The sequence below is a fragment of the Emydura macquarii genome, unplaced genomic scaffold (assembly GCF_026122565.2).
Source record: "Emydura macquarii macquarii isolate MOO-44397 ecotype Brisbane River unplaced genomic scaffold, CSIRO-AGI_Emac_v2 contig_2531, whole genome shotgun sequence".
Taxonomy (NCBI): Eukaryota; Metazoa; Chordata; order Testudines; family Chelidae; genus Emydura; species Emydura macquarii.
This window is the reverse complement of record NW_027132668.1, coordinates 2060183-2085536: the sequence shown is the minus strand read 5'-3', so window position 1 is coordinate 2085536 and position 25354 is coordinate 2060183. Positions and strand designations below refer to the sequence as shown.

The 25354-nt window shown below is 41.2% G+C and overlaps 1 protein-coding gene across 1 annotated transcript; it reads right to left on the bottom strand.

Annotated features, from left to right (window-relative positions):
- Window positions 1-1641: 1641 nt before the first annotated feature.
- Window positions 1642-24444, bottom strand: LOC137163346 (interleukin-1 receptor type 1-like). The gene is made up of 11 exons (XM_067563523.1): window positions 24256-24444; window positions 20807-20873; window positions 17072-17330; window positions 16357-16543; window positions 13352-13514; window positions 12882-12947; window positions 11740-11863; window positions 8607-8755; window positions 7457-7600; window positions 2954-3121; window positions 1642-2164 (listed from the first exon to the last, which is right to left on the bottom strand). Exons 2-11 carry the CDS (start codon window positions 20865-20867, stop codon window positions 1773-1775), a joined length of 1713 nt encoding a protein of 570 aa, XP_067419624.1. The 5' UTR covers window positions 20868-20873; window positions 24256-24444; the 3' UTR covers window positions 1642-1772.
- Window positions 24445-25354: the final 910 nt, after the last annotated feature.

The following is a 25354-nucleotide window of genomic DNA, read 5'->3' as shown; positions in this document are numbered from 1 at the left end:
AGCAGGTTGGTTGTATCTCTAAGCCCTCAGAAAAGGTCAGGGTTGTACGTCCAAGCTGCCTGAAGACCCACAATAAAATCTGTGGACACTACTGTGTTGGAGAAAGCACTCAGAAATAAGCTTGACATACTTTATATATTTTACAGGATTTTATGACAATTTTAAATGTAGGATTAAACTGAGTTCTGTGTGCAGAACATAGTGTAGTCAGCTCACCACCAGCTCTCCTCTTCCTCCTCCTTTACTTCTACATGAAGAACCAAAACTTGGGGGAGGGGTGTGTGGGAGGGAGTAAAGATTTCTTAAGACTACAGCACAGGACAAAGAAGCAGGACAGGAAGAAAGCAGCAAGGAAGCAGGTTCTATTCTCTGGTCTGTCACAGGCTTACTGAGTCACTTGCTCGGGTAAAATAATGGTTACCTAATTCACTGTAGCTTTGTACAGCACCTAACACAATAAGGCCTTCATCCATGATTGGGGCCCAGAGGCATTATTGCAATATGAATAAACAACTACTATAGATGCAGCAAGGATTAATTAACAATTTCTAATAATAATAATAATAATTTCAAAGCATTTCAAGAATCTCAGATGAAAGGAGCTTTAGAAAAACAAAATATCTTCAAAGAGCAAAAAGAAACTAAATAAAAATAAAGGGGAGGAGTGTGAAATGAGGGAAAAAAGTATGACTTGATTTTGCAAGTACCTTAATCTGATCAAATTATTTTCAGAAAAAAATATTAACAACAAAACCACAGTATAAAAAGTTGAGCATAATGAATATTCATTTAATTGTATTCATTATTTCCCCTTAATTTAAAAACAAACAAAAAACTATTCTGCAATAAGGTTTCTTTAAAGAAATTCCAAAAATGATGTGCCACTGCATCTGCTACATGTTAGCTTTAAATATCTAAGATACTGAGACAACAGTTCAGGTACCTCCCAATATCTGCCCAATGGCATAGTGGTAACTGAATTTTTTAATCAACAACAAAATTATGTTGTAGAGTTGTTTTAAATCTTGAATGTGTGTAAGTGAGTGAGGTGACCAACTGGTAATACACACTAGAAGCTTCTGATGACAAATAATTCATACTCAATACTGGTTGTCAAGAAGGCTAATGGCATATTGGGCTGCATTAGGAGGGGCATTGCCAGCAGGTCACGGGAAGTGATTATTCCCCTCTATTCGGCATTGGTGAGGCCGCATTTAGAATATTGTGTCCAGTTTTGGGCCCCCCACTACAAAAAGGATGTGGACAAGTTGGAGAGAGTGCAGCGGAGGGCAACCAAAATGATTAGGGGGCTGGAGCACAGGACTTATGAGGAGAGGCTGAGGGAACTGGGCTTGTTTAGTCTGCAAAAGAGAAGAGTGAGGGGGGATTTGATAGCGGCCTTTAACTACCTGAAAGGGGGTTCCAGGGAGGATGGGGCTAGGCTGTTCTCGGTGGTGGCAGATGACCGAACAAGGAGCAACGGTCTCAAGTTGCAAGGCGGGAGGTCTAAGTTGGACATTAGGAAAAAGTGTTTTACTAGGAGGGTGGTGAAGCACTGGAATGGGTTACCTAGGGAGGTGGTGGAATCTCCATCCTTAGAGGTTTTTAAGGTGAGGCTTGACAAAGCCCTGGTTGGGATGATATAGCTGAGGTTAGTCCTGCTTTGAGCAGGGGGTTGGACTAGATGACCTCCTGAGGTCCCTTCCAACTCTAATATTCTATGATTCTATGATTCAACATTTCACAGTGAGCTGCTCTGTGCCATTAAAATATTATCTTTCTGTTCCTGCAGAATGGCTAAAAGTTTTTGGCAGCAACTGCAGATCCGAGGAAAACACATTTTGTCTGCGTGGCATTTGGTATCTCACGTTTTTCCAGAACTTTGTATTTGCTGACTGAGATTTCTCTGTGAAGCCTCCTTTCCACCTGATGGCCCCATGTTTTTGTTTAATATATTTGATGGATTCTGGCATGTTCGTGTAACCCTGTATTTCATCCAGTTCAATCAGAATAACTTTTATTTCATCCCGGATAAGAGCATTGTACACAGCCAGTTGTTGTTCAAAGGTATCTTCTAATACACTGTAACTCGATGCTTCTGATTCTAAAATTATCATCAGTCTTCTGCTTTGTTTGATGGTTTCATCAATAACATTGACCACAGCTGTAAGTAATGCAAGAATGATCAAAGTAGGCATAGAAAAGTTTCAACTTATGCAAAAGATTTCTCATTATTTTAAAAGTACATATTTATGGGGCAATGGCTGGCGCAGAGATTAGTAAGAGTATTGAGCCTTTCAACAATAGATTGTTAGTTCAAATCCAGCTCACATCAGTAGCGATCAAAAGTGCTTTTTATGTGAGGGCTGGTCAATGACCTGTGTGAAATGAGTTTGTAGTCTAGGTCCCATTGAACAGACATCCTCACCACAAAAACCACTAATGGTACAGTGAGAGGCAGTGTTCGCTAGTGGATAGTGCACTGGACTGGGACTCAGGAGATCCGGGTTCTACTTCCCACTTGACCATCGGCCTGCTGGTTTACCTTAGACAAGTCACTTCATCACTCTGCGCCTCAGTTTCGCCATTTGTAAAGTTTTTTGAGATCTACTAAGGAAAAGCTCTACATAAAAGCTAGATATCATTATTATTATTATTATATTAACAACGATTGGTACCCTTGTTATTCCCACTTGATGGTTTTTTTAAATTAAATAATGGCCATCTTGTATTTCTGTCTCAGAAGAGGGAATTCTCTGTAAGGAACAGTTGCCCTTAGTCCCTCATTCTTAAACATCAGCAATGGTAAAGTCAGTTCTGCAAAACTAGTTTTACAAAAATAGTCAGTCTCACGTTTTTGTTTTTGTTTTTTTCATCACACAACAAATCTTAGAGCAATAGGAAAAAAGGAAACACAGCAAAGGTAACATTAATTTTCCTATTTTAAACATACCTTCCCCTAGTAAATCATCCCTTCCAAGTATAAAGAGATTATATCCACACTGTCTCTCTAAGACCTCAGGCAGTATTCTCAGAACAAAGTAGTCCAAGTTGTAGATGCAGCTCACTCCATTGGTTTTTGGATACATGACATATGCATCATAGCTCTTCCCATCTGAAGCTATAAAGAAAGAGCAAGAGAATTTTTTTTTAAAACTACATTTATTACAATTTTTAATTGTTTAGTATTTAAAATCCTCTGGCTGACAAAGCTCTAAAATAAAGGGTGAATGACAGGCCACAAATCTAACTCATTATCCCCTCATGGATAAGGGGATTGCCACTATGTGGTACCCGAGGATCTGCAGGGGAAAAAGTTCCAGCCTCCTCCAAGGACATCCACAAAGTGTACCTGCCTCCTCCAAACTGCTCTCCAACCCCGCTCCTGCCTGACAGTGTGGCCAACCAGAGAGCAATGCTGCCACTAGCTGCCCCTCTGTTCCTGAACACTTGAGCTGGTGGGAAAAGCCCAAGATTTGTCACCAGAAAGTTTGAGAACCGTTTGGGGTTTTAGATTTGGTGGAGATTTTCCACCTCCAAAAAATTAGCATTTTTTCATAAACAAAATGAACAAAAATATTCAAATGTTTTTCAAAAACGTTTTTGAGTTAAAAAAGAAATTTAACCAAAATTCAATCAGCTAGGGAAAGTTTCCAGTTCACAGGACCTGGTTCTCATGGGGGACTTCAATCACCCTGACATCTGCTGGGAGAGCAATACAGCAGAGCACACACAATCCAGGAAGTTTTTGGAGAGGTTTGCGGACAACTTCCTGCTGCAAGTGCTGGAGCAACCAACTAGGGGTCATGCTCCTCTTGACCTGCTGCTCACAAATGGAAGAATTGACAGGTGAAGTGAAGTGGATGGCAACCTAGGCAGAAGTGACCATGAGATGGTAGAGTTCAGGATTCTGACAAAAGGAAGAAAGGAGAACAGCAGGATATGGACCATGGACTTCAGAAAAGCAGACTTTGACTCCCTCAGGGAGCTGATGGGGAGGATCCCCTGGGAGGTTAATATGAGGTGGAAAGGAATCCAAGAGAGCTGGCTGTATTTTAAAGAAACCTTATTGAGGGTGCAGGAACAAACAATCCCAATGTGCACAAAGAATAGCACATATGGTAGGTGTCCAGCTTGGCTTAACAAAGAAGTCTCTGGTGAACTTAAACACAAAAAAGAAACTTACAAGAAGTGGAAGCTTGGTCAGATGACCAGGGAGGAGTATAAAAATGCTGCTCGAACATGCAGGAATAAAATCAGGAAGGCCAAAGCACAATTGCAGTTGCAGCTAGCAAGGAACGTGAAAAGGAACAAGAAGGGTTTCTACAGATATGTTACCAACAAGAGGAAGATTAGGGAAAGTGTGGGCCCTTTACAGAATGGGAGAGGCAACCTAGTGACAGAGGATGTGGAGAAAGCTGAGGTACTCAATGCCTTTTTTGCCGCTGTCTTCACAGACAAGGTCAGCTCCCAGACTACTGCATTGGGCAGCACAGAATGGGGAGGAGGTGAACATCCCTCAGTGCTGAAGGAACAGGTTCAGGACTATTTAGAAAGATTGGACATACACAAGTCCATGGGCCAGATGCAATGCAACCAAGGGTGCTGAGAAAGTTGGCTGATGTGATTTCAGAGCCATTGGCTATTATCTTTGAAAGATCATGGCACTGGGGGAGGTCCTGATGAATGGAAAAAGGCATATAGTGCCCATCTTCAAGAAAGGGAAGAAAGAGGATCCAGGGAATTATAGACTGGTCAGCCTCACCTCAATCCATGGAAAAATCATGGAGCAGGTCCTCAGGGAATCCATTTTAAGGCACTTAGAAGAGAGGAAGGTGATCAGGAACAGTCAACATGGATTCACCAAGGGCAAGTCATGGCTGACCAACCTGATTGCCTTCTATGAAGAGGTGACTGGCTCTGTGGATGTGGGGAAAGCGGTGGACGTGATATACCTTGACTTTAGCAAAGCTTTTGATACAGTCTCTTACAATATTCCTATCAGCAAGTTAAAGTAGTATGGGTTGGATGAATGGACTATAAAATGGATAGAGAGCTGGCTAGATCATCAGGCTCAACGGGTAGTGATCAATGTCTCCATGTCTAGCTGACAGCCGGTCACAAGCCGAATGCCCCAAGGGTCGGTGCTGGGGCCAGTTTTGTTCAACATCTTCATTAATGATCTGAAGGATGGGGTAGATTGCACCCTCAGCAAGTTTGCAGATGACACTAAGATAGGGGGAGTGGTAGATACCCAGAAAGGTAGGGATAGGATACAGAAGGACCTAAACAAACTGGAGGATTGGGCCAAAAGAAATCTGATGAGGATCAACAAGGACAAGTGCAGAGTCCTGCACTTAGGATGGAAGAATCCCATGCATGCCTACAGCCTGGGGACCGACAAGCTAGGCAGCAGTTCTGCAGAAAAGGACCTGAGGGTTACAGTGGATAAGAAGCTGGATATGAGTCAGCAATGTGCCCTGGTTGCCAAGAAGGCTAATAGCATATTGGACTGCATTAGTAGGAGCATTGCCAGCAGATTGAGGGAAGTGATTATTCCCCTCTATTGGTCATTGGTGTGGCCGCATTTAGAGTATTGTGTCCAGTTTTGGGCCCCCCACTACAAAAAGGATGTGGACAAGTTGGAGAGAGTCCAGCGGAGGGCAACAAAAATGATTAGGGGGCTGGAGCACAAGACTTATGAAGAGAGACTGATAGAACTTGGCTTGTTTAGTCTGCAAAAGAAAAGAATGAGGGGGGATTTGATAACGGCCTTTAACTACCTGAAAGGGGGTTCCAGGGAGGATGGAGCTAGGCTGGTTCTCAATGGCAGTAGATGACAGAACAAGGAGCAGTGGTCTCAAGTTGCAGTGGGGGAGGTGTAGGTTGGATATTAGGAAAATGTTTTTCACTAGGAGGGTGGTGAAGCACTGGAGTGGGTTACCGTTAGAGGTTTTTAAGCTGCGGCTTGACAACGTCGTGGCTGGGATGATTTAGCTGAGGTTAGTCCTGCTTTGAGCAGGGGGTTGGACTAGATGCCTCCTAAGGTCCCTTCCAACTCTAATATTCTATGATTCTATGATTCTAAAAACCCAAAATTTGGTTTTTCATTGAAAAACTGGAAAATTCTGTCAAATGAAATTTTTCTGTGAAAATTTTTATTTTTGATCAAAATCCGTTTTTCATCAAAATTATTTTCCAAAGAATACATTTCAACCAGCCCTACTCAACACTAACCCTCTCCCTGTGCAGGACAGGAAGCTAATGCTGGTGGGAGAAGTGGGAAAGCAGGGGTCAAAACCCTATTTTAATGTGGGGATTCAAACCTGGGCCCTCCACATCCTGGGTGAGTGCCCTAACTACAGGGCTAAAAGTTATAAGAGCTACACCCTTATCACCCATTGTTATAAGAGGAGCGTCAGCACCATCTCTTTCTACTCTAACTATTTTGTGACTTTAGCCCCAACTTATTATTAATTATTATTATTATTATTATTAATATTTTGGGCCCAATGTATTTGGCTAATTTGTGTCAAATTCACAAATAGTTTTGGGTTGACCAAAACAGAAATAACCTGTTCCTACAAAAGATGTTGCCTGGTTTCAATTGTAAGCTGTGTGGGGCAAAGGCCATCTTTTTGTTCAGTGTTCGTACAGAACCTCGCACAACAGAATCCTGGTCAATGATAGGGGTTCCTAGGCACTTCTGTAGTACAAATAATAATATATCATATAGTACCTGCTCCCCTTCTCAATTCTTTGCTCACATCCTCACAGTGTATAAAAGATGACTATCACAAAGTAATAAAATACATGGTTAACCAAGGAATTGGGCAGTGGTGGCACTTTTTGGTATCTGCCTCTCATAGCTTTCAGTTTTTTAAAAGGAAGGGAACAGAGAAAGAGATGGGTAAAAGAGAGGAACTTGCAGACAAATGTTCTCACCTTAAGAAAAGTCTGAGAGTCTGATTTTACGACAAACCTTCAAGGCAAAATCTCATACTGCCTCTCTTATAAAAAGCTCCATTAACTTTTTTTTTTTTTTTTTTTTTAATTGCTGTTAAATGTCAGGACGTTGGTCTGGTGACATCTACTGGTCACCAACTGGTAAGCTATATAGCTTATGGCAAAGCAAGGTGTATTTTTTAGCTATCTGCCCACTGCAAAGCAGACAGCAATCCACAGACCTGGGGAAAGCATGGATTTCAGTTGAATCACCTAACCATCATTGCCTCATAGACTTACAAGTGTTTATCATTGCAGCATGTTATGCATTTTACTCACTCACTTCAGTGTTTTCAGAAATCTTTTCACCTTGCATCTTTGAAAACACACTACAATTTCTTTAGTAAATTTCAAACAAGTTCTACCATGGTGGTCATTTCTTCCTGAAAGACCCTTCTACAAGTTACAAGAATCAGTATAAAAAAGTAGCAAATTGCCTGCTCCGACATACCTCTTTTCCTTACAAAAGGACAGCAGGAACTACGATACCAAAGTACAATGTCAATTTTGAAAAGCTTGAAGATTAATAAAGCAACAACTGTTAAAAGCAGCAATGCAGTAAGTCCTCCAGTCAGTGATCTCTGAAAATCTGTAACTGCATCAGTAAAAGAAAAAATAAGAAACTGCAAAATTTGTGCACCTTTGACCTTTCAAACAAAAAACTAGTAAAATTTCAAAAGCTACAGTTTTATATTCTCATATTTTATTATTTTTATACAAAGAAATTATATTATATTACTGTATGCTGTATTACTATACAGCAACAATATCAATAATTGGTTGGGCAAAGCAACAAGTAGGGCATCTAGTACAAAAGAAAATAGTTAACATTTTACACTTTCAAAACACCTGTTACCAGAGGATGTGAATTCTCTTTACAAGCATGAATAAATCCTCATAACTGCTTTGTGAGTTAAATAGTATTAGCTATAGTTTATAGAAGAAACCTCAGAACAGAGAAATTAATACACAAATTTTCAAAAGTAACTCCTAAATTTGGCCCACTATCGTTCATTGTTCTGCATAGTCCAGGTTGAGGATTTCCGATGGTTAGTGTGTAAAACGAGTGAGTGAGTTAGTGAGTGGACAGACTCAATTTCCATTCAAAGTACTGTCACTGACTCAGTGTGTGGCCATAAGCAGGTCATTTAGGCTGAATTTTTCAGAAATGACCTTTAACTAAGTGCCTCAAGTTTTGAGCATCCAACTTACAGCATATTAGTTTGAACCTTGTTCATTCATTTCTATTCACTGAAAGTGTCTCATAAATTACTCTAGTGTAGAAATCCATCCACACTCTGCTATTTAAAATTTCCCTTCAGTATCTACCCCACACTGTGTACTCAGTCTATTCATCTAATTTCCTAAATCTTCATATCTCCCCTCCAAATTCCCCCCACACCTACCTACCTTCCCCTCTTATTCCTGCCTCTCCCACTTCTCAGCCACTCACACATCTGAAACTGCTTTTCCTTTTGACTAACTTTATTTATCTAGAGACTTATCTGACTCCCATCATTGTGGTATCTGAGCACAGTATCCAAACTCTTCATGGGAAAGTCAAGTCAAATGTATCCATCAAAAACATGATAATGCCTTACCTTTGTGTTTCAATGCAATATATGCTGCAACTTGACCAAAGGAATTCAAAGCATGGCAGACAAAGTGATGTTCGTAATCCTTGCTATTCACTTCAGAAATGTTGAGCCTCACTGTACTCAAAGGGCGTCCATCAAAGGAAGTTTTTCCTCTGTCCAAAAGGTGGCAAATACAGTGATAAACTCAACATAATCCTGACTGAAGGGGTTTCTTCACGAACAGTCACAACAGGACAAAAGTCACTTATCTTCAACACTACTACCATTGATCAGACACTTTTCAGAACTGACAGATAGCTGGAATCTGGCAGTGGTTCTTAACTTTTCCAAACTACTGTACTCCTGAAGCCTGAGTCCCACCCCCACGGGGCTGAGGCATGTAACTTAGTTTCATGGCGCCCCTGTGGCTCCAGGCAATTGCCTTTCTTGCCACCCCCAATACCAGCTCTGCACTTGCGACCCCTCTAAACCCCCAGGTTGAGAAACACTGTGCTAGGGGATCCTACATAACACTTTGCCTATCTCTGACATGCAGGATAGATATCAGGAGACATCCTTATGTAAACACAATTGGTGCGCTGGTTCCTCAAAAAGGTACACAATTTCTGTAGGCTATTGCGTAAAATATTTGCTTTATAGACTACTGCATTAAAAACATACTGGTACATTTCACCTTGCAAACACGTGTGTGTCAGGAAAGGATTATATTAGAGCTTTTAACATCTTTGCACTCTGGAAGCAGCTGTAGAGGCCACAGAGATGGCTGGGGGAGAATTCCCCCCAGCATAACTATACGTAAGGCAGCTAAAGGCTGCCACTCAAGGTCCCTCCTTCCCACCACAAGCCCTGATGTAGGAAATGGGCCAGGGGTGGGATTGGAGCAAGAGCAGGTGGGACCATAATACTAATATAATTCTGGGTAGCACCATCACACTCAGGCACAGCTGCCATTTCAGCTCCAGGAGTGCTTAGCTCTCCCTTCCCTAGGCTGTGAGGTTTGTGCGGTACCTTTAAGAGTTCAGCACAAATTCTTCTCCATGGTATTTTCCAAAGTCACTGTGGTACTAACCTGATCACACATTTGGTTAGTAACTGAGTGCCATAAAGTGTGACTGGGTAAATGCTGCATTAGAAACCATAACTTTTTAGTACCGGGAGAATGGGGGTTTCATTTATCTTGTTAATTTTATATTATGTGTCTCACATTAAAGAACCTGTGTACTTATCCAACCAATGTTTGCTACTGAAAATATTCTACTTATCATTTGAAATGTCAACTAATTATTTAAATATATTCATAAATGAAGGCTAGACCTTCTATCTCAGTTTCTGGACCACAAGCTATGAGTGGTTTGGCTACTGTAATAAGGGACATATGGATTAATTATCTACATTGAATTACATGCAAAAAAAAAAAAAACTACACTAAAAATATTATTGAGGTTGCAAGGTCAAAAGTTAGGAAATGCAGGCTTATTTGGGCCCCTTCTATGGCTGCATTTTGATACAGTCTTTAATTACAAGATCACTTGCTATTTTTCCACAGGACCCTGCGTCATTCAGTGCACAGGAGGGAGGGACAACTATACAATATTTTATTTTCTTCTTGTTGTTCAATGTGTAACCTCTTGACCTTATTTACCACACACTATTTCAAACCGTGCTCTGAACACAGAATTAGTCATTTCCTTATGGGATTTTCTATGGTTTTTCATCATTAAAATATCCAAGTGCTTCACAAACATTAATGAATTTAATTTCACAAAATCCCTATGAAGTGAGGGGGTTCTGGTAGCCCCGTTTTACAGATAAAAAAACTGAGGCACAGAAAGATTAAGGTAAAAAAGTGTCTAATTTTGGATGCCCAATTTGAGACACCTAGGACCCTGTCACAGCCCCAGTCCTCCCCCACAACCTTAGTCTCCTTGCCCAGCCAGTCCCAGTTCCCCATATCCCATCTCCTCATCTGATCCATCTTTCTCCCCAAACCTGGCCTCCAGTCACTTCCTTCCACAATTCCTCCCCAACACCCAGCTCCTTGTCCTAGTCTCTTTTCCAGACAGTCTCAGTTCTCCTGCACCCAGACTCATCATCAGATCTGTTCCTCCCCTCCCCCACCACCTCTTCTCCTCACCCCACTAGTTCTCAGTCTCAGTCTCATTGCTCAGGAAGTCCCAGTCTTCCCCCAGCTCTTCAGCCAATATCAGTCCTGCCCACCTACTAGTTCCCTGTCCTACCCCATTTACCTCTTCAGGTCCCAGCCCCAGTCTCCTTGCCCACCCAAGTCCCAGTTTCCTGCTAGTCTTCAATCACAGTTTCTGCCTCCCAAATGTTCCTTGTCCATATCTACTCCCACTCCCTCCCCTACAGGTCTGGCATTTGTCCCCTCTGCATTTGAATCTGACAGCTTCCTCTCTGACACTGCTTGGGCCCAGTGCAGGAGGGAGGAGGAGTCATTGAGAGCACAGAAGAGGGAGTCTCCCTGCTCTCAATTCAAATGCCCAGACCCAGACCGTCCTGCAGCATCCCAGAGCTGCAATTGCAAGGAAAATCCTTCTGATCCCTGCTGGAAAATGTTCTGTGTAGACGAAATCTTCAGGGAATTTAGCTGTAAAATCTAGCAAGTCTCTAAGGCTCATAACTTGGCCAAATTTGGGCAGATTTTCACGGGGATGGCAAAATGCACATCCCTGGCACAGACACGCCCCCACCCACCCTGCCAAATTTCAAGTCCCTGGCTCCAAAGCAGGTTTCAAATGAAAGGTTGCCAGAATTTTGGGGAGAAATTCCTTGGGGGAGAGGGGGAGAGGGAGAGAGAAATCATTTTGTCCAACCTCACTTTGACTGGAATTTCAAATTAATCAATCAGGTTGAGGCAGAACCCAGCATGTAAAACTTCAGCCCAAACAATTCAAGTTTGGCAAAGTTCTAAGCAGCTGAAAACAGGGTCTTCTAAGCAGAAGTGTTGGGAACCTGAGGAAAAGGCAGTGCCTACCAGCCCCAACTGTAATTAGAAGATGACAAAAGTGTGTTTATTTATAACAGTAAATGTTCAGAGCTTGTTCAAACGAAACAGAGACTCTATACAAGGTTTTAGTTGGTAATTCAATGTATTCTGATTGGGAAGTATACTTACTGATAATCTTCCTCTTCAAAAACTCTACTGTTATAATATATATCAATGTACATGTTGTTGACTGTCCAGTACACCTGAAACACTTCAGCGCCTGTTACATTGCAGTCCACTATGACACGTGAGCCTATAAGACAGTATTACAAAGTGGGCATTTAAATTCCTGTACTGTAGTTAAGAGCTACACAACTCCCTTCACTAATACCTATAAGAATGCAAAATCCACTGGAAGTCAGCTGCAGGCCTGGCGGGGCAGGGGACGGGCACAGCAATAACAGCAACTCCGCACTGTACTCTCCCTTCCTTCCTACTCCATTCTCACGGACCCTCTGTCCCAAGTGTACGGATTCAGGGATCTGCAGGTTAGGAAGGGGATTGGCTGGGCAAGAAAGAGCTGAATCCAGGACAGAATAGCCATTCTCTGTGGCATCAGTCCCCCTAAAGAGTCACACGGATCTGTTCCACATCTGTGCTATGAAATCCCCTTTATGAAGGCATTCCAGAGCAGCCACTTCCAAAGAACACAGAAGGAGCTATGCTACAGTGATGTAGAAGGCTGGGGAAAGAAATGTGGGCCTCCACATAATTTCCTCTGCCCCTCAAAAAAATTCCCTGGAAGTTTCCTAGGATTTGGGAGCATCCAGCCTCTTATGTCTTCCAGCCTATTCTCCCTCAGGAAGTCAATATATGAGAGAACATCTGAGCTGAATCTCATGGAGTTTCTTGGCCACTAAGGATATTCCTACACAGTAGCTGGGAGGGTGATTCCCAGTGCAGGTAGACAAACATGCACTACCTCTGCTCAAGACAGCATGCTGAAAACCTTGCCTGGCCAAAGCAGCTGGGGCGAACCACCTGAGTACGTACCCAGGGGGTAGGGCAGGATTGAACTTGAGCAGCTAGTCCAGGCTCCTGTGGCCACACTGCTATTTTAGCATGCTTGCTTGATCAAAGCTAGTGTGTCTGTCTAACCATGCTGGAAAGCACCCAGCTGCTGTGCAGACATATCCTTAGTTGTTTTTCCTTGCATAAGGTGTACTTTTGCTGTAAAGGAAGATACGACTAAGCAAACAGCAACTGGAAATCCTCTCGGTTCTAAATTCTGTTTAGGATACACATTAATATTTTGTTATAAGAAAACTTACCAAGTTCTACTTCAATGGAATTGTTTCTTGGGTAAAATATTTCTGGTGGTGTGTTTGGTGGGCTCACTAAGCAAAAGACAAAGATATTTTAGAAATTCAATGGCAGCTGCCGCACATGGTAAGCGCTACACTACCACAATGATGACATTCCCAAAGAATGTCTTAAAGAAAGACATGCAAGCAGTGACTTCTGACTAGATAGTGCTCAGTATTAAAACGTAAGGTCAAGTCCTTGATTTTTTTTATTTGTTACTTTAGGTTAATTTACTCTTCTTTCCTCTCTAAGCTCTGGGGCTGCTCTAACTTCACAGAGGGGGATCAACCCTGAATCAGCAGCAGGACCACAAGAATACAAAAGTGAAATGTAAGCCACCATCTCTCTCCCTCTCACACACACACACAAATACAAACACACATCTGGATAGCATTTTTGAAGTACAATGACATAATTAAAAATAAGAGGTATATACCTGTAACAGTTAGATTAATGTCTCGTGAAATGTTATATTGTTTTCCATCGTAAGTATATGATGTTCTGCATGTGTAGTTTCCTTTATCATGTAGACTTGCATTGATAATCACAAGATAATCATTGGAAGAGAAAAACCTTTTCTCTTCAAGCAGTTTACACTCCTAAACACAATTACAATACTCTGTTAAATCACAGATAGAATAAAATGCATATCCCTCCAGGCCTTGCCTGTATGCTGCAGCCTAAACTTTTCCTGGACCATAAGACTGGGACAGTCTCCTTGGTTTGTCTTGGAAAAAGACAAACATTTTCCTAGGCTCTGAGGTCGTGATTCAAAGAAACTCTAGGTCTGTCCGCAGTCAGGCTTACCTACAGTAACTTATTTACAGAGGGGGAACTAAAGCAATGAGAGGTCAGAATTTGCAGAAATATCCACTAATTTAGGATACCTCAATGATTGGGCACCCAATCTGACATACCTAGTGCCTGATTTTTCAGAATACTTAAATTTTTTTAATGGAGCTTTGGATAGCACACACATTAATCCACCCTCACAACACTCCTGTGAGGAAAGTGGATAATTATTATTATTCACATTTAACAGTTGGGGAAGCTGCAAAAGGAAGACAAAGGAACTTGCCGAAGTCAGACAGTAAGTCAGTGGCAGAGGTAGGATTAGATCACAGAACCTTCTGGCATTTCCTGTTTTTGAATGCGCTACTGGACAACTTTAACAGCATTCTTTTAATGTCGTTTTTTTAATTATGTAATTACCAAAGACTGTTTAGTTAAGAAAAAACAAAGTCTATTATGTACAACTGTAACAGTCCCCTTTATAAACAGTCAAGGTGCCTTGAATTCTGCGCCTTCAACACTGCTGCACAGATCTCTACCACTTAAGGTAAAGGACTAACAGCAAACAGCAGGAACAGGTTGTGTGCCAGCCACTGGAGGAAATCCTGTAACACCTGAGAACAGTGGGCTACAGATGCAGAAGGAATGTGGGAAAAAGGAAAAGATTTGAATCTGCCATATTAGAGATATAGATTCTGTTCTCTGCATTTTCAAAATTAACTCTGTGTAACATCTCAATGGGGTTTGAATTCTTGCTCACTACTAAGGCTTGTGAAGGGCACCAAACACCAGTGTAGAAAAGATGAATCTAGAACTTATTGTTGGAGTACCATTAAAAGCAACTAAATATAGGTCCTAAAACTGAAACTCCCCTCAAAATGCATTCACAGGAAAATTTTTAATGAAGTTTTTTTTTAATGATTCATTCACAGACAGAACTGGACTTTGAATGAAAATCCCATGTTTAAAGAAGATAAGAAATGCTGACATTAAAGAACATCATGTGCTCCATAACTCCCCCCAACCTTTCTAACAGATTAAAAGGTACAAGGGGATCACATATACTGACTTATTACATTGAAATATAAAATGAAGAATTAATGGTAAGATTTGGAGCTTTGATAGCTATGTTTTTAATGACTTGTAATTATGGGTAGTGAATGAGTACAAATGAGGTAGGCCGAAGCCTTGCTGGCGTAAGTGCGGTTTTGCCAAATTTTTGTATACAGAATTGATGTTCTGCTTAAAATGATGTTATTGCCAGAAAAACAAAGGCAACATGTTGTGCTGGAATTTGGGGGAGTAGAAATAAACAAGCTTGTAACAACAAGAAGCCTTTTTACCGAGAAGATCCAGAACAAGGTGACACAAAAAACAACATGACATCAAAACTGCAAAACCAGTAGAAAAAAATGCAGAAGTTGGGTACTTGACATTTGTGCATGCGTAATGCACGAGTTGTCTAAAACTCGAGGGGTTGATGTGTTAAAAGTCAATTGGGTAAAGATTAAGTAATCTGCAATACAGAAATGTATAAAAGACCTAAGTGAACAAGGGCCCAAACTGGAAAAACACCAGACCAGAAACTGTAGGATAGGACTGAAGTGCCAGACCAAGAGATTGGGGAAACAACCATCAAGAATCCTAGGAGGACTGCCCAGTGCCCCAGAATGTGGTACCTTGGTCCCTTTGCCAACTCTGTCTGGTCTATTATTATTTATCTGGCATAAATGTATGTCCAGATGCTATAAATGACAATAATTCTGCCAGAAACTGTATAAATAAAAGAAAAAATTGATTATGCCCAAATTGAGTGGACTTTGGACTTAGTTTCCCAACTTTTACCCCCAGCATCATGGTCTCTTGGCTCTCAGCCCAGCAGACCTTCTGCTATGCCAAAGAATATCTGGATGGGGGAAACAGCTGCAACATCCACTGCCATTTTGTCTGTGTAACATAATTTTATTATAGGAATTGTTAAGCAGCCTTAGCACAAGAGCATAGTTAGAGCTCTGAGCGGATACACAATTTGTATCTGCATCCGAGCCACAAAAATGATCTGTGGATATTCACAGATATAAAGTGGATATCTGCAAATTTGCAGGGCTTTATATATAAAATTTGGATTTGCGTCCATCTACAAGTCACAAAAATGCTCTGTGGATATCCACAGCCATGGTTGCAAATATAAAGCATATATCCGCGGATTTGCAGGGCTCTACGCATAGCAACCCTGTACCAGATACCTTTCCTGTAGAAAAATGAGAAAATTGTTTACTAATTTTGCTTTCACAAGAAAATTATATTCAAGGCAGTTACACTTCACTAGCATGTAAGAATATGGCACTTACTGGCTATGTGGTTCAGTCGCTCAAATTTGAGCTCAATTTCTGATCCATAGTTCATAAATACAAGACACAGACTAAAAGGTAGGGGGTCAATAATTAGTATATGCCTTTAGAGAACAAAAACTAAAGGGTAATTGTCACCTTTGATACATTTCTGAGTTTATTTTGCAAAACCTCTTCTCGTTTAAAAAATGCTGTAGTTTTTCCATTGCCGTTCATAAACAGTGATTGATATTTAAAAACATTGATTATGGTTTGCATATTAAGGAGTTATTACACTGCAAAAAGTGCTTTTTTTTACCTTATACCACCGAATGGGCAAAGTATTCTTCTCATCTCTGAAATAATCCAAATGAGGACACACAACCTTAGCATTTGATGATGTTAGTATCTCCTCCCCAATCGCAAATTTTTCATTAAAGCATAAACCATAAATATTCTTGAAAACCGTTAGTTTCATATATATTTTTCTGCAGCTTGTTAAATTCCTGCAAGGAACAAAATAGCTGAATTAAACTACTTATCATATTATCCACGGGTACAGCCTCACAACTTCAGGATACACAGCTTCTTTTGGAGGAAGAAGACGAGGGATTTGGAAGTCTGTACTTTCTATAGTTAGCTGACTTTTCTCCTGAATATTCTGTATCTGGCCCATCTTGAAAGGGTAAAAATATTATGAACATGTCCTCCAAAACTAGTGTTAGACTTGCTGGGGCCCTCTAGCAAGAAATTAAGAAGTGGGCCCCCATCCTGCCTCTCTTACCTGCTCACACATTGGATTTCTGCACGGGGCCACGGGCAATTGCCCTGCTTGCTACCCCTAATGCCGGCCCTGATGCCCTTTATTGTATTAATTCCCTCCACAGCAGTATTTGTGAAGAAATGTAACTATACACTGATTATTACCCCCACACCTGCAAAAAACAACAAACAAACAAACAAAACCATACACATACCTTTGCAGCTCACTTCTGCAGTAGAGTAACTTATTAAAAAAAAAAAAAAGTCTTTACCTTATAACACATTCATAGGATCCTGAATCTTCTAAAGTTGCAGGGAGAAACCAAATGAAGTTTTTCTTCTGGTGAATTCTGGAATGTTTGTCTTTGGCCACAGATGTTTGGCTACCAGTTTTGTACCAAGTCAAGTTGTAGTCTTTGTTTTCAAGATTCAATATTTTCTGTAATGAACAGTTGACAGCAAGAGGCTGTCCTTCATGTACGAAATTTTGCTTAAGAAGCACATCATTCACATCATAGACTTTGCATTCCTCTAGAGGAAGACAAAATGAAAAACAAGACAAGAGCTTAAAAACTGTGAAAGAAAATTTTGAGTTTGTTTCTTTACTATGTTGACAAAGGTTACTACGGTTTCAACATTCATCCTTAATTCAGTTACAGGACAGAGAACTACTGTAATTCATCTTCAGACTGGAAGAGATCACAAAATCATACTCAAACAATGTGGTGAATGTAGCTAGGCAACTGAAATGAGATATTCTGTTTTCTGTGTGCTGCTCCTTTAAATTTAGGAGAATCCCTACTCACATACGGCTGCCATTTTTGTTTTTTATCTTAGATTCAGAATGTTAGTGAATCGTTGTTTTCTCTAACACACACACACAAGCACATAAGAACAGCCATCCTGGGTCAGACTAATGGGCCATCTAGCCCAGTATCCTGTCTTCTGACAGTGGCCAAAGCCAGGTGCTTCAGATGGAATGAATAGAACAGGTAATCATCAAGTGATCCATCCTGTCGGCCATTCCCACCCTCTGACAAACAGCAAACCCTGCCTATCCTGGCTAATAGCCATTGATGGACCTATCCTCCATGAACTTATCTAGTTCTTTTTTGAACTCCATTATAGTCTTGACCTTCACAACATCCTCTGGCAAGGAGTTCCACAGGTTGACTGTGCCCTGTGTGAAGAAATACTTTCTTTCGTTTGTTTAAACCTGCTGCCTATTAATTTAATTTGGTGACCTCCTATATTTTGTATTGTGAGAAGGAGTAAATAACACTTCCTTATTTATTTTCTGCACACCAGTCATGATTTTATAGACCTCTATCATATCCCCCCCTTAATTGTCTCTTTCCCAAGCTGAAAAGTACCAGTCTTATTAATCTCTCCTCATATGGAAACTTTTCCATACTGCTAATCATTTTAGTTACCCTTTTCTGTACCTTTTCCAATTCCAATACATCTTTTTTTGAGATGGGGTGACCAGATCTGCACGCAGTATTCAAGATGTAGGTGTACCATGGATTTATAAAGAGTCAATACGATATTTTCGGTCTTATTATCTATCCCTTTCCTAATGATTCCCAACATTCTGTTAGCTTTTTTGACTGCTGCTGCACGAGTGGATGTTTTCAGAGAACTACCCACAATGACTCCAAGATCTCTTTCTTGAGCGGTAACAGCTAACTTTGCCACACACACAAAAACTTCTTATTTGTTCTTTCTTTGTTTCTTAACTTAGCGTCTTTATGTGAAATAAGCCATCAAGATAGAATAATGCATACCCCCATCTTTTTGTGTGGAAAAGCATTAAGTTAATGGAATTTTGAAGATGAAAGTATGAATTGTACAAATATAAAGGGGTTTCCATTCAGCCACGTTCTCATGAGTGCTAACAGTGTGATTTTTAAAAGCACTCAATACTGACCTAATTCTGCTTCCACTGAATTCAGTGGGGTTCAATGGGAGGAGACTTAGCCCAGCGGTGCATATTTCTGAAAAACCCAATCCTATGAGCCTTTTGTTAGAGGTATCAACTCCAGTGTCATGGTCATATTTCAGACTCAGTGACTACATGCTGCTCATCTAAAATTCCTTTTATGTCCATTGGATATGATTCTCTTCCTCATGCTCTACTTCAACTTGGTTTTCTGTAGTACTGTGCATTGTTAAACTGTTGCTAGAGCCTGTGATAAAGGGCTGTATTTTAGTGGTGTGTGAAGTCATTTCTGTCCCTATAGAGCCAAAGCAATCCCTCCCCTTTTAAATGTAGAGAGTATGAAACATATGCAAATATTGACCTGATTTTGCCATTAAGAACCACAAAGGGTATTGGGATAGGCTCCTTTCTGCCACCAAGTCCTAAGTGGTCTCCAAAACAGTGTCATGTTTTATTCACTCCCAATATCAATTTCCAGGAAGCCCACTCTGTGCCATCTAGCACTTTCATGGAACAGGTAAGAATTATCAGATGCATCCATAAGTAGACAGGCCAATGGAAGCACCTGCTGCCATGGAGGAGAGCAGCCAGGCATGATTGGCCCCTCCACACTAATAGCCTGCTAGCCACAAATTTTTCATACAGAAGTTAGGACATCCATTGTGTTGGAGAGCCACACAGCTCGTCTGTCCACAGACATAAAACCCACCCCTCCTACTATGATCTATTAGAAACTCAGTGAATGAAAATTCAAGGAGTTTTTACTCAGACTCATAGACTTTAAGGTCAGAAGGGATCAATAAGATAATCTAGTCTGACCTCCTCCACAACGCAGGCCACAGAAACTCACCCACCAATTCCTATAATAAACCTCTAACCTATGACTTAGTTATTAAAGTCCTCCAATCATGGTTTAAATTATTTAAGGTACAGAGAATCTACCAGCAAGTTTATTTTAATCAGACTCTGCCCTGCTGCAAGTTTTTGTATAGGAGGATTTGACCTTTAGCCTGAAAAACAATTTAGGATCCTTTGGAATATAAAGGCAATATATGCAACTACATAGCATTATAGCTATGATATTATTACTACTATTATATGATCAGATAACAATGGACAATATGGCATATTACTGTGCAAATGACAGTCTAATTCAAATAAACTATTTTTTCTACCTGTGGAAGCCCAGCCACAATTTCTTTCATCACTGCATATGTTAAGATAAATTTTCATACTGCACCTCCTCTACACTTTTTTTTTTAAGCTTCAGCTATATTATATTAAAAAACAAAGCTAAGGAAAACTGGATAGTTCTCCCGTGCACACATTTAAATTCAAGTTCCACCTGTTACATCAGGTGAAGAAGCATTTTATGGTTACCATATTATAGTCATTTATATGTGCTAGTATATATGAGAAGGAAGCATGGTATTAACCATGGTACATGGATATCACTCAGCAATTCATACATTATTTTTATTTTAATTAAAGATGTACAATTTGCAATAGTAACATTCTATGAAAATACAAAATAGACTGCAATAATTATGTCTGTCCCCAATAGCATCTTATTCAGATCAGATCTATTGAAAATGCAGAGAGAGAGAGCGAGCAGAAGGAGGAGGAGGAGGTCTGGTTTGTAAATCCACAACTGTAGGGCAGAGAAAGATGGATGCAATTCAGATCTATATCTATTATAAAAAGTAGGTTATCATAACTAGGTAGAAAGATCAACTAGTTACCAAGTTGATATCTTCAAATGTATGACTTTGTGTGTATTTCAGTATAATGTGGACACATTCAGCCCCAAAAGTTGTTCAAGAAGGCATTCAATATGCAAGAATGCTGCATATTACAATCTGCTTCAAAGACTTCCACTGTTATGAAAACAGCATGCAATGGAAACCTTTGCATCCCCTAAAAGCATAGAAGTATCACTATAATTAATATTGCTTATCTTTAGTTGTACATATATTTGGAAATAACTACTTTGGAAAAAGTACTATAATGTGTATGAAAGAATTAATTTCAGAACAAGCCCTTAAGGATCCACTGATTAACTTACCTGCATTGACTGAATAAAGAAATACTGTTATACCACAGGAAAACAATATAGTTGCTGTCATGTTTCACTAGAAAGGGCGAAAAAAGAAAGACCTCAATAATGGCTTTCTAAAAAACATTTCAAAGCTGAATTTCAATAGATTATATGAAGGTACACTCCACACTTTATTTAAATTTATATTGCACTTTTCTTCCAGAAGGCTCTCAACACACTTTATAAATTTGCAGTACATTAAGGGAAAATCATCTACCCACTAGTGAAATGCACCCATCTCTGAGATGGAAGAATGGGAGCGTTCTACACCAGCCATGCTTCGCAGCATTTGTTTTCTATTAAAAGGGGAAGTTTACATTAAACGTGGAAGTGAAGAATAACTTCTTCAGTTGAAACAACAGAGGGATTTTAGGTAGGAAGAATATAATTACCTAAAGTGCAATTAGAGCAGGACTCTCGGGTTAACCTTCCTGGTCCTGTGAAAAGTGATCTTTAAATGATCACTGGTTTTCATCTCAGGCCGAAGATGGCATTTTCAGCTGAGCGGTACGCTATTGCACAATACTGGGAGACTAGCTCCAAAGAGTGCTGTGTAATGAGTCACCACCACTACATCTTGCAATACCGGCTTGCCTTTTTTTAAAAAAAAACAAACCAACTCCACCTTATATGTTTCCCTTCCAAGTCCCGAACAGGACCAGTCTTGCTTATCTATCAGAAAGGATGAATGGCTGCAAGAATATTGAGCACTAAAAAGTAAAGACAGAGATTTTGGGGTGTCGTTTCAGAAACTTCCTATAACGATGAAACCTGACATTTTCTCATTGAATTCAATACATAAGTACCAACGTTTAACTTAGCAGAACACCTTGACGTCACTTTAAAAAATGAAAGTATTTTGATGGAAAGGGAACGTTATATCAAAGAATGGGATTATTTCTGACCTCCAGTTATTTTCTGTCACTTTCCCTTTATAACTCTTTTGCACAGCTTGAGTAGATTTTTAATCCTAGATATGTTAGCCTCCAGTTTGTCTTATCTGTGTTTAGTTTAACTGTTGGGGTGCCCCCAGAAATGAAACCTTGAGGTTTCCTGCTGTTCCTGTTCCTGCTGTTCTCTGGCCAAATCTCCAGTGCGGTTTCCTGCAGGCTGTCCCTCTTCTCCAAACTGCTGTTTCAATCCACCTAAGCCTCTCTCATGCCACTGTTCATGGTGTGGGACAGCTCTAAAGAGGACATCTCTCCCACACACTGGCACAAAACAGCTTAAACCAGATTCATCTCTGCTTATGATCTGTAGGAAGAGGAGAAATATCCACCACTGTGAATGTAGGTTGCCACTCAATGTGCTTTGAGGGCCTAATTCTGCACTCACTGAGGTCAGTGGCAAAATTCCCATTGATTAAGCACAAGATCAAGCCTTAAATGTTCCTCCTATCAGATTCCCTACGCTAACCAAGCTGCACTCTTCTCATTTCCCACTATTCCTCAGTGCATGCTCCCCATCTTACTTCCTTTTTATTCCTTTGACTATTGATCTACCCAGTTAAAACACTAGAAGTAGTCTAATCTAATCTTTAAAGAATTGTAGCCTTCAGTGCATGTAGGATGAACTTTGCATATTAATGGCATTCTTTCTAGGCAGGCCTTGAATGCCTTCTGACTAGACAAATGGATCAAAATTGTAAAATCTGAATGAGTCCTGTTTCTGCAACATGAAAGGAACCACACAGAGGCAGACAAAATATCACATTGTCCCTTTTAAATAAATCCATTTGTATTTTGTACCAGGAAAAAGGAAAATGTATTTTTTAATGATTTTTATAAACAGCAACATGTTCTGATGCCCTTTACTCATCATGTAACACTCTGCACCTCCTAATTTTCTCACTTCTGATCGAAAGAGAATTGCTCTATAATTGGATTAAAATCTTTGCAAGCAGAGGCATTCCTTCCAGGAAAGGATCACGTGACACGTGTTTGTACATTAAACTGTTACTGAAGATTTAAAACCTGATCCTGAAACTTTATCTGAAGGGGTGGACCCCCGTACAAAAAACTTGCTGATATCATTGGGGTCCAGCCATGGGTATATGCAGTTGGGGGATTAGGAACCAAGTTATCTTCATTAGATATTTTTCTGTGAGTAAAATGAAAACCATTCAGAACAACCCAAATGGAAAACTAAAAAGCAGAAGAATTTGCACATAGTTCAAAAACATATGAATAAGTAATTTCTTGGAGATGTAAGAACAATGTGATTGAGTTGCAGGTTCAATCTCTATATGTTTTAACTGAAGTCACAGCTCTGTGCTGCATGCCCAAGGGAGTGTACAGTGGTTGTGGATACTGTTCTCCCGCATGATCTTCCAGATCACAGAGCCAAGGCAAAGTAAAGGGTTCTTATGTGCATTATTTCTTTCAGAAATTCACATATCGTAAAAGAGCCATTAAAATAATCAGTGTGTGTTATTTGCAGACAAAAAATGTTACCTGATCAAAAAAATACTGGATCCAATCTTGTGACCCCATTCTCATACCCATACCATCCCATCCAAAAGAGACAATACTTTAGCTCCAATTCCTCTCCCCTCCCACAAAAATGTCCTCTTTTAATACAGGACATTAAAAGGTAGATTTTATGGCACACTCTGGATGACCTAACTTTTCCAGGCAGCAGGAAACCAATACTCCCAGTTTTTTGCATATATATATTTTATTGGACCAACTTCTGTCTCTCTTGCCAACAGAAGCTGGTCCATAATAGATATTACCTCTCCCACCTGGTCTCTCTAATAGCCTGGGACCAACACAGCTAAAACTACATGGCATTCTGAATAATGTGTCATGCCACCAGTAAAATGAATAGGAGACCCTACACTGTAACATATATATTCACTGACAGGTCACAGTGAATATATATATATACATAGTATATATGTATTACAGCAAAACTAAACTTAAAATGAATAGGAGACCCTACACTGTAACATATATATTCACTGACAGGTCACAGTGAATATATATATATATATATACATAGTATATATGTATTACAGCAAAACTAAACTTACCCACTTATTTTCTCTTTTTATATATATTAAGCTCATCCCATTTGAACATGTTTTCATGCATCCCGTTTGATAAAGCCAACTGCGTTCAGAAATTGTGTGCTATTTTAAGTATTCTTAATATTATCTATTACGATGGAAAATAGGTTTAAAAAATTGAAGCTCAGTTTGTACTGATTTTAAATGGAAGCTCCAATTTCAGAGATTTTTGTTCCAAACTGAGCAAGAATCTCTTTTTCTTTTCTTTTTCTTCCTTGCTCGGTTTTTCTGGCAACTGACAAAGCTAACACTAAGTGGAAGTCATAATTGCATTAAGTGGAAGTCATAATTAATTTTAAGAAACCACCTGAAGAACAGAGTAGCTATGGTTGCTGTCCTTACTCACCCTCAGCTTGCGTAACATACAGCCGCAAAACACGTGTGCGCGGAGGGGAGCTCCAGCTACCACGCCACCGATCTCTGGCTACCCACATGGACGGGGGCAATGTCAGTGGGCAATGGCACAGAGACCTGGCTACGATCTGAGAGCTGGGCTCACTGGTCAGTCCTGATCGCTGGCACAGCCGCCAGGCAGATCACGTCAAGAAGCGCGGGCGGGGGGGCAGATTCCCATTGCCCAGGCGGTGGAGGTCGGGTTACTCCTCCAGTCCGCAGCCTGCATGGGATGCTCGCTCAGCCTCAGCACCGTGCCCCCACCTCCCCCCCCCCCGACCCCTCCGGCAGGTGCCGCGGAGAGGCATTAGACTGTAACCCCGGTGGCCCCGGCCAAGGGCTCCCGGAGTTAATCCGGCTCCAGCGGCCCGGGCTGGACGGGTGTGCCGGGACCCGTGGGGAGCCCAGCCGCACGATCACAGCCCCCACAGCAGGCGCGGCGCCTGGGGCTGCAGCTCCCGCCAGCCCGCCCCCCGAAGCCGGGGCGTCGCCGCGGTTCCCCGCCCCTCCCAGGGACGGAGCCGGCCCAGCTCGGCTCCCCGCACCTACCTGCCACCCAGGCGCTGCCGCCTCGCACTTCTGCGGCAGGCGGAGCCAGGAGGGCCGCTGACACCGGAGAGAGCGAGCAGCAAAGGAGCCGGGACAGAGACGGGGGCAGCAGCCCTGGGTCCCCCCATGCCTAGAGGAGCCCTGATGGCAGCAGGGCACCCAGGCAGGTCCCTGCCCTGAGAGACGGGGGCGGGCGGGGGTCTCCCCTGTGCTTTTACCAGCCCCTCTCTTTCTGGGCTTCATTGCGCCCAGCCGGCCCCTCTTGCTACAGTAGTCGGGGCAGAGTCTGCTGAGCCTGGGGACGCTCACAGCCAGCTAAGGTGACCAGGTGGCCAGATTTTATAGGGACATTCCCGCACTTCAGGGCTTTGTCTTGTATAGGCACCTATTACCCCGCACCCCACCACTCAATTTTCACACTTGGGCACCCGACAGCCAGCAGCTGCTCAGCCCAGTATGACCTGTCCAGGCACTAGTGAAGCCTTGTCCGGTTAAGGGGAAAG